At 32.2% G+C, this 11,126-nt stretch overlaps 1 protein-coding gene across 1 annotated transcript; it reads right to left on the bottom strand.

The window, feature by feature from the left end:
• Positions 1-1,587: 1,587 nt before the first annotated feature.
• Positions 1,588-2,944, bottom strand: OCT59_000875 (uncharacterized protein; the record flags this gene model as incomplete). Its single annotated transcript, XM_066139176.1, has 3 exons — positions 1,588-2,110; positions 2,186-2,838; positions 2,905-2,944. The coding sequence occupies 3 exons, from the start codon at positions 2,942-2,944 to the stop codon at positions 1,664-1,666; spliced, it is 1,140 nt and encodes a 379-aa protein (XP_065988604.1). The 3' UTR covers positions 1,588-1,663.
• Between the last annotated feature and the right edge of the window lie 8,182 nt (positions 2,945-11,126).

An 11,126-nucleotide genomic window follows, 5' to 3' on the forward strand; every position in this document is an offset into this window, starting at 1 on the left:
GTAGATCTCGGAGAGTGTAAAGTTTTCAACTCTTCACAACATATGATTTTTATTGTTAACACCACTAAGAATCGGCAGACCCTAGTTATGTTACCTTCGTTATGTAGATTTATATAGCCCAATTTATGAATTTAATGCGCTAATCCCAATAAGCTAAATAAAAATCTTCCGATCTAGATTCTATTTCGATTAGTGAAAAACTGCTTCGTATGACGAAATTCTCCCATTTTTTACCTCTTTCGGATTTGTATAAGCCACACATTACCCCTGCAAGAATATCTTCTGCGCATTTCAGGTGATCGATTCCACATGACGAAGTTTCTAGGCCACCCACGTGATTCAAAAAAAGAAACCGCTATAGTGATCCACCTTAAAATTCACCTAGGCGAGATAATAGGACTCATCATTGGTGAAACCTTCCTTTCATATCTTCCATCACGATAGTAATAACCTCAATCACATTCACCCTATTCATTATATCCACCATATCCATCATATCCATCATCACCCGAATCATCTGGCATCTCTTCTTCAGAATCATCGGAATCTGAGTCATCATTGATTGAATTGGGGTTGCCATCATCCGCCCTTCTTGATCATCAGGTAATTCAGTGTTGGGATTCTTGGAGAAATAATCAACAATAGTTTGAATTTGACTATCAGATAATTCCGATATAGAATTCGCACAATACGTTTTGATATACTTGATTTTATCAATTCCTATTTTTTATTTCTTACCGAACAGCATTAGCAAGTTTTTTTCTTGACTCCATGTGAATTAACGCAAGTTGGAAAGAGAATAATAAAAAAAAATACGAAGACAAAAATCAAAGCTTGGGTATTTATAATTCTATATGAATTTTTTTATGCATAACGACAATCTATATAGTATATAACTAGTATATACCATTTAAATTACTAACAACGAGAGCGTGACCCAGGGGTCACAGTTTCCTTATTTCATGTGTTTCACAAATATTTGTATCATAATTATAACATGTAGATTCCGATCAAAAAATAGTCTGTATAGGAATACCACTGAGTAGTTGATAACGATTACTACGAGTTATATATATCAAGCAATACAGCTTTTATGAATAGTATAATAAAGATGTACCAATCTCCACCAATGAACAGTACTACCTATAATTGTTATTTAACTAAAGATCAATAGTTCCGGAATGAAATATTGTAGAGTTTTTAATGTAAACATTTCTCTTGAAATGGTGATCAACGAGGAAGAAGGGCAAATATATTCAGAGCGGTAATTACAAAGTAGTATCAGTATAGCCTTTTTTTATTCCTTTATAATTTTCTTCATTTCATTCAGAAAATCATAAAGATTTCTTTGTATACGCTTTGTTTTTTGTTCATCTACGTAATGGAGAGTTAAAAAAATGTATAAAAAGCGGCAAGACGCTCATAGAACAGATCCATGATGAAGAAAATGGAAATCGAACAATTAATGTATATATCCTGATCTTAGCAATTAGTATGAAGTTAGGAACATGTTTTGTGAGACAGATTATTGAGTATCTATATTTTTGACTCCGAAAATGTATTTATATTTTTGTTACACTAATGTATAATATAAATAAATGCAATAGACTTTTTTATTAATGCTGCTTCTTCAGCCAATCAAGTACACCCCTACAATATAAAATTACATGCAAAGATTACGTCGTATTGTTCTTTGAACTTCCCAGAGATCCAGATTAAATCCAGCAGCAAACCCTGCAGGAGGTGTGTTTGGTGCAATAGGAAACCCTGCGGGAAGTAAGTGTGCTGGAACTCCGTTAAATAATTCTGGTCCAGGAATATTCATTTGATAAACGGGAAGATTGGCTGCATTGCAAGGAGGAAAGTTATTATTATTGTTATTAGGATCAGGACGCCCAACACCAATAAAGCTACCAGGAGGAACACCCATTTGATTAATAATATAGTTTACAGTATTTGTGTCAGGGTTTGCTGTCCCAAAAGAAATGACACTAGTTGGAATCAGCGGAGTTGCGCTTGTACGAAGGTACAATGCAGCAATTAGTGCAACAGTACTAGTATTCGTATTAGGGTCTACACGTTCTCCAAATATCTTGATGGCTAATACAATCTGGATTGTGGTTCGTGGGTTAAAGTAGAGAGCGGCTGTTCGATGAAGGTCAGGAAGACTCTGAGAAAAACCAACCTCAATCATCATTGTTGGATATGCTATATCCTTGTCATTTGCACCCTGACCCGATCCAGCTGGTGGGTCGGGACGATGTGCTGGTCGGACCCAACTATCAGGTTCCTTTGCAGCGTTTTGACCCAGAATCATGGTTGCGTCAGTACCATACTCCAAATCCTGGTCATTCCATCTATTCATCAATCCTGTAATACGTCCTATTGCTGCTGAATGAGCAAAGGAAGGTACTTCATATATTTTGATATACCCGTTATATAGATACATGCGAACTGAAGAAATCGCATTATTTTCACGATATTGGAGATATTTTTCAAGAGACACATTTTCTTTTATAACTATTTCCCTCGATCCTGTATATCCTTCTTCTTCCTCTTCCTCCACTTCTTCCCCTTCTTCTCGGGCTTTTTGGAATGTGAGCAATTTTTCTCTTGCTGAATTAATAGCCGCGGATGATAAGTGAAGCCTTTTCTCTCGTGTAGGCTGGAGAGTAAGTTGACTAGACAGGGAAGAAAGTTGACTAGAGTCACTAGGCTGAGAGATAAGTTGACTAGACTGTCGACTAGACTGTTGACTAGATTGTCGACTAGACTGTTGACTAGATTGTCGAGACTGGGAACGCGTGACGCGATAAGGAAAATAACGAACTCCTGAGTCTGAAATTACAGCACTAATTAATAGCTTTGTTAGATGAGAAAACTGTTAAATTCCTATAATCTTACCATCTGTATTATCTGTATTGCTGTGAGAACCCGAGGCCATAATTTATATATTTTAAGAGGATTGTTAAGAGATTTCTTCGAAACAGAGATATTTAAAGAACGATTGTCTCACGGATTTGGTAATGATCACATGATACCAAACATAATAAGTTGTATTGTTTTATTCATCTGATTATTATTATTACTGATCAATTAATTGTCTGCATGTCCGAATAGCTTCATTTACTATTCCGACTTTAAATATATAACATAAGTATTAATTGTCTGTTTATTATATAGTAATTACAGTAAATACGCTAATTAGAAACGCGTAACGCGTCCTAATATTATTATTTGATATTTATTGTTAGGAGAACGAGAAAGTTGTAAAGTACGAAATTTCTTTTGATATTTATTACTAGAAAGTTATAAGGTATTTGATTAGGAAGGATTACTAAGAAATCAATCTCTCTCCGAAATTTTCTTTTGTTTCCGTGTTTGAATTTAAGATTTTTTGAACACATGATTCTTATATTCTTAGTATGACAGATGAGAATCGTTACTAAAAAAAAAACTAATGTCATTTGTTAATTCAGACTGCCATATTTCATTTTACGTAGGACAAAAATTTATTATTGATAATTCTCTGTGATCTCAATGTTGTCAACGTAAACGAGAAGCTTTCTCTGGAATTTTGTAATACGCAGAAATAACTTTAAAATAAGTACATTGTAAGACAGCTGAGTCAGAGATTATGGACCATACATAGCAATTTTTGGTTAACTTTGACTACGAGTTATGCAATTAAAAAAATATGTATAGATGTATTAGTTATAATATCTGTCTTGCTTACACTTATGAAATAATACCCTTCATGCATTCCTGTTATTTATCTGGTTACTCAAAGATGGACACTAATATTATTACTTGTGTACAACGGACTTTTCGAAGAAAAGGCAGTGTCAATGGGGGGACGCTGTAAGGACCGGTTAGTTTCGGGACATGTCATAGCAAGAAAGTTATTGTAACTCACTCTATAAACGGGGGGTTCGAAAATATGTGTATTTCCGTTTCTATTAAGTGTGGCAATAGGACTTACAGTACAATAAAAGGGGGGAGATTTAATGATTGATAATTACTGGGGAAATTGGTCATTAAAACATTTGGGAGAGCAAAGAGGTCATTCTATTTTTTTACCCGAAGCCTTAGACTTATAGAAAAAAAAAGCGAGACCGAAACTACTACCCTCAATCAGACCTACAATAGTTACATGCTCTAGTATACTAGTAGAGTTAGGATTGGATGCATCAATTACTGATGCTGTTATCAACTTCGGTAGAAACGATCAAATAATAAAGTGTACTGTATTATCTTGGATTTATTATTTGTTGTCTTATAATTTTCAAAAACTTTGATTAATACCATTGTTAGAATTCTTGTCATTGATGCGTATAATCTTTTCTGGGACCTAACATAACGCTAGTTGTGATACAACATGTGCGTTAACACAGCAGAACATGAAGAAGACTTGTACCATAGAATGTTTTGAGTTACGAAGTAAATCCCTTCTTCGAAATAGGTAAATCCGTTAATCCGCATTAGAATAACAAAATTGCTAGCTACACCTGGATATTGTCTTATAACTAAGTGTAGCTCTCGTGTATCATCATTACTCTGCAATCACAAAAAATGACATATTTAGGGATCTTGTAGAGTAATAGAATAGAATTAGAGATTGTTTCGTCCGGCTAGGAGGGATATACTGTATAAGCGAATTATTCATGTACTGTTCTATTATGATCATGATATAGTCAAAAAATAGATTGCCTATGGACAACAGGAGAGAGCGATTTTTCTTGTGTGTTGTTCCCTATTATAGTAAAAAATAGATTGACAATGGTCAACGATATAACTCTATGCCGTGTGATATCTACTTCGTACCCGTAGGGTAGGTGTATGGGAATTTTTCACTATACAAAGGATAAGGTCCCAAATATGCAATCGGCATTTGTACTTTGATCCGCTATTTGATGCGGGCAATGATTTATATTTATTTTGTTAGAATAATTTTATAAGTGGTCGATTATAGTTTATTTATACCAGAATACTGATGAACGAAATTAGTGTTGGCATATATAGCATTCAAAAACTTGGAATACTTGACGCAAGCAACCAAGGTTAATGCATTATATACAACTTTGTTGACAGATGGAATCTTCTCTCCGCTTGCGGAACAGTGCATCACGGCGGATTTATGAAATACCCTAAATTTGTCCGTCATGTCAAATTAAATAAATATTTGACAGTCTTTTAGTCACCAAATTTCCCAAATTTATTAGTGAACAGTCAAAAATGAGCCCTAAAAAATTTTTTTGTACCCCAAATCTTGCGTCTAACCAATTTTTCCGTTACCTAACCAATTTTTCCAGTGTTAAAGGTGCGTCACATTTGACATTTTTTAGGAAAAAAGCTTAATGTTTCTGTAAGTCAATTTTAATTCCCGAGGGCGCAGCAGGGTTTTTGCCAAATTTCATAAATCTGCCGCCATGGTATGAGTAGAAAATACGATAAATTTATTGCGCATGGCGTAGTGGATTGTCAACAGTGACATATGACTCGTATACCATTTCCCATCTTGTTTTAACGTGCTGCTTGCGATATTTAGATCAATTTTCTATATACCTTGTTGTACACAAATATCTATAATTGTTTCTTCGGACACAAAAAAATATTGTACCTGTTGTGTTAAATTGTTTTATTCGAATGGTATAGTATTTCAGACATGAGATTAACTAATTTATCTGAAGGACGCTAAAACATAGTATTACAATATGTTTGGGTGTCATAGTTAGATGACAATATTCCGATTAAAAGTTGACAAGAGAAAAATCCTGTTCACAGATGGGAAAGAAATGAGAATAAAATTCTTACATGTAAATTCTTAGTCATGATGTATATTATATAGGCTTACTGTAATATTTTTGTTTTTTATATTTTTACATATTCAGACAAGTTTGATCTAAATAAAATATTGTGTTCTTCGAGCTGATGAACTATATACTTTTTCTGTTTCAGAAACGAATTTGAACAAAAATTAAAAATATCATATAACTTTATTAAGTAATATAGAAACAAAAGACAAGCTGAGATACAACTAATCCTATGCTAATTAAATACACCAGTTATTTTTAACACGAAATTACTGAATACTATATTTAACAGTTCTTTGATGAATAAACTATCCATGGCTCTCTCATTTTCTTTTTCATCCACATTGTCTACGGATTTTTCCTTTAGAGCCTTACTCAATTCAATAACATTTAAGACAGTTTGATTTATGTTGTCTAACCGAGAATAACAACCTTTGGTATCAACTAGCCGCAATTTGTAATAAATATTAATATATACAATTTAAGCTGATATAACGTCTGAGATATATAATAAATCTCACTCTACCTTTAAACTGATCACTTTCCGCAAATAATTTTTTTTCCTACCGCCTTTTATGATACTGATTGTTAAACGAAACCTCGTTCAGTCTTTTGGTGAAAAATCGACTTATACCGATTGTTATACGAAAAATGGTTACTTGAGATCGTTCAGTAAAATTTTGCTGATTGGTCATATAAATCGACACATTTTTGCCAAATGGAAAAAATCAAAAAAATATGTTCTTTTTTAATTCGAATTTATACTTGTTTACATTGTTTATATTCAGTGCATAATCATTAACGAAAAATTTTAATTGTAAAAATGAATTTCAACTCGTCTTTCGTCAAGAAATTATAATAAAAATACTACAAAAGAATCTTTATTTGAAAATTTCGTAAAAATTTCGTAAAAATGAAATTTCGTCTAATAAACGTGTCTCTCGACAAGTAATTATGAAATTTTTTTTTTTTTAAAAAAAATAATAATAATTCGGCCGATTTTTACTAAAAACACTTAATTATTAACGAATTTGGAGTTTGCGATTAATTGGATTAATCGCCAAATATTCAATAGCATTACTCTGAGTAGAAATTCGATATTTTGATAGTATAAATCGACAAAGGATATTATGTACAGGAATAATACAATCGTGGCTTTCATCATAAAATTTAGATTTCTACAACTCGATGTTACAGCTCTCGTCTTCATCATCAATATGAAAATAATATCGACTTTCACTCGTACTAGCTGGTCGATACCAACGAATATATGCTAAATTATGTTCCATTTGTCCATTTGGCACGTCAACTGTATGTTTGAAGAAGTATTGAATTTGTCCAGGATAACTGTCGACTTCCCCATCACTAGTTATAAATTTGGCTAGGACATACGAGCTTTTTGTATGTCGAACTGACATTGCGGAGCCAAATACTTTGGAACCAATTCGGCATCTTCCAAATTGATTTATCTTTACTCGAATTGTTATAGAATCTTGGATAATTTCATCTGCTGATTTGCAAACTTGTACATTTCGATATAAGAAGCATTATAAAAAGCAACCATCAGTTCGAGCATTGATTCGGTCATTATTGCTTCGGAACTAGGCTTCAGCATTTCTCCAGGAAATGGCTCGCATCTAGTAATAGTCGATTCCTATATGTTTTTAGCATTTAGCCAAAACCACTCTAGTTCATCTGAAGAAAATTGGTCCGCAGCCGATATTGAACCAGTTGTGGGTCGATCTTCAAGCAATTCTAAACCTTTCGTTTGAATGTCAGAACTAATGATATCTCCAATTCAATTATCATTCATTATTCGACGCATTATTTCCAGTTCAATTTGTCTATTACTTGTTGGCAATGAGCCTTAAAAATTATTAAAAATAAGACTAACAATGTAAACATCTGAATAAAGTAAAAAAAGTAAAAAAAAAGAATATCTTACCGAGTATTCCATTCATACGCTCAAATGAAAAACACCAAAATGCATATAATGGACCAAAATCATTCGAACATACAATCGCACAAATGGAGCGAAAGGTAAAGATTAGGCATAATTTTTACTCTTCCATAGTGTACTTCAATAAGCTTAATTATTTTAATTAGCCTCTCATGAGCTTCTTCCATTAATTCAATTTCTAAAATTCGGCTTACTAAAATAAAACAAACTCTAACGAAATGTGTCAAGATTTTTCGATCTTTTGACGGTAAATGTTCCCACAATGAGGTAGTTGCATAGATCATAAAGAAAATTCACCACTGATCGGCTGTATAGTTTGAAAACCCTTCTCCGCGCTCAATATTTCCGGAAATTCGTCCTAAATCAGCCGGTATTTTGAATTGATTCATTTTTTCTTGAATCTTCTTTAGATCGTTCGGGGTTAAAACACCCTCGTTGATCCAAATCCTCTTCATTATCCACCTCGCAATTCCTAAAAATAAGCAGTGCATTGGATCTACAATAATAAAATGAATTGGGTCAAAGTACGGCAATCGAAGTAACTCCGACCACCTAACCCCTTTTTCACTAACGAAATTCTTTCTTGAATTGGTGGAATTGCAACTTCGCCATGCAAGAGCATTTCGACGATGTTCGGTCGAATCGCAAGTAATGAACCAATTTTCCATATCCTCCATACCTGCAAAATTATGTTGGTGGTCTTCATAATTTGCTCGTTTCATACACCGATGGCAAGAAACCAAAGCTGAAATATGCCCGCATATTTTCTGAGCAGTAGGGATATCGCACGAAATTAGTACTAAAGCTGCACGAATATTTTTCCCGTTTTGGCACTCAAATGTTCGATTTAAAGTTATTTCACTCCATAGTAACTCTAATTCATTGACAATAGGCGCAATATAATGATTAATCTTGTGCAAGCTTACTTCGTTCGGTTCTGGTAGTAGACCGAGAACCAGCAAATTTTCGCACTTGAACCGAATATCACGGGGTAAATTACAGATAGCCGCGTAAATTACCCCGATACTATAAAATGTACTATCGTAGGACTGGAACCAATCAAGGTTTATCATTGGTCCTAGATGTGAATCGGCTACTTCTGGTCAGAAAAATTTGGCTGAATTTTCATCGTCAGTTTCTCTGAATGTTTTCCAGATTTGACCGTCATATATATCGGTCAGTATGTTATCGAATTGTCGATGATTTAACCAATGTCGAAGTAACCGTTCAAAGTGAGGCCGACGATATAGAGCTTCCAATTGTTGATGAATCAGTACAAATGGATATATTAATTCTGGCTTTTTAACCTCTCTCTCAGCCAAGACCGTTTGACATGATTTCGTCCTTCAAGACGCAGAATTTGGAAATTCAATGTGACTGCATCTTATGATACCGATACTGTCATTTTTTTGAATTTCGTCCATGTCTGTCTTATTATATAATTTATGACATTTCAAACATGGCACGAAACTATGGAAACGATCTTTCAGGCCAAGTTGAATTCTTGCCAGATATAGAGAGTCAGGAAAGCTATCGTAAATGTCTCCACCGATTTCTTTTAACACTATTTTCATGAATTTTAGTTGAGATTCGGTCACTGTTTCAGGGAGATTGAACTTTTTTCGAAAGGTCATTATCCACAATAAAATCCATGAAAATTTATCATCTATTGTCATTTTTTCTTCCTCTTGATATGACTTAAAATCTGGCGGTGAATAATTTTCAAAAGTATCGGCAAAAGTTCCATCATCTGACTCATTGCCATCAGAAGAAGAAGTATCAGTATGTTGTTCATAATCAGAATTGCTCAAATCTTCTGTTCCTGAATATTTGAGCATAATTTGTGGGTGATTTGCGTAGCTTCTTGTATGGCTTCGAGGTAAAAAAATATATTCATTTTCGTTGTATTCTGGAATTGTCGAATTATCTTTTTCATTTAATGGAATTGTTATCAAATCTTCTTTAAAAGGAGTTATTACCGAAATTTCTTCATTTAATGGAGATATCAAAATATCTTCAATCTTCATTTATCAGATTTTCTTCTAACAAAGTTATTGTCGAATCCTCTTCTTGATTAATTAGTAACAATGAAGCTAAACCACTATTAAGATTCGAGTCAGTTGTGTTTTCCGCCGCTTCGTGAAGCATTTTGGTTCATGTTACAACCAGTTTTCCATTACATTTGTCACAATAACAAGGGACTTTGGTTCTTTTTTTGCTAAACCTTCTAGAAGATAGTCGGTTTGCTATCCTTTCCGAACTCATAATTTGATTAATCGATCTTCTTCTCATCATGTTTTATAAAATTTGATAAAGAATCGGTTATAATTAATATGTATTTTAAAATTTAACGAAATTTTGACAAATAAAGTCAATTTTTCTCTTGAAAATTAAAATTTTATGAAATTTTTTTTTAATTTGAAAATTTCGGTTAAAATTGATCTGTTAGCAATTGATTTAATAAAAGTTTAATTTCGAGATTTTGATTTAGTTGATTTAATTAAATTTTCAATCATGAGAAATTTTTTTAATTTGAAAATTTCGGTTAAAATTGATCCGTTAGTAATTGATTTAATAAAAGTTTAATTTCGAGATTTTGATTTAGTCGATTTAATTAAATTTTCAATCATGAGAAATTTTTTTAATTTGAAAATTTCGGTTAAAATTGATCCGTTAGCAATTGATTTAATAAAAATTTAATTTCGAGATTTTGATTTAGTCGATTTAATTAAATTTTCAATCATGAGAAATTTTTTTAATTTGAAAATTTCGGTTAAAATTGATCCGTTAGTAATTGATTTAATAAAAGTTTAATTTCGAGATTTTGATTTAGTCGATTTAATTAAATTTTCAATCATGAGAAATTTTTTTAATTTGAAAATTTCGGTTAAAATTGATCTATTAGCAATTGATTTAATAAAAGTCTAATTTTGAGATTTTGATTTAGTCAATTTAATTAAATTTTCAATCATGAGAAATTTTTTTAATTAATTTGAATATTTCGGTTAAATTGATCCTTTAGTAATTGATTTAATAAAAGTCTAATTTCAATTAGACTTTTTTTAACAATTAATTAACTTATAAATCAAATTTTGGTTTTATTTTTATCAAATAAACTTTTTACCAGGAAAGCTTATTTTGAATTTATAAAGCTCCATCAATCGAATTTTTTTCGCAAAAATAATTTTATTTTTTCGATAAACAATTCTCGTAATTTTTATAAAATCTGCAATACATTTTTATATTGATCAACTTTTATATAAATCGAACAATATTTTTCGTCATTTTGAAAGAAAGTTCTACTTTATTTACTAATTTTACTATTCTTCTATTTATTAAAATCTCTATAAAGA

The sequence above is a fragment of the Rhizophagus irregularis genome, chromosome 1 (assembly GCF_026210795.1).
Source record: "Rhizophagus irregularis chromosome 1, complete sequence".
NCBI lineage: Eukaryota > Fungi > Glomeromycota > Glomeromycetes > Glomerales > Glomeraceae > Rhizophagus > Rhizophagus irregularis.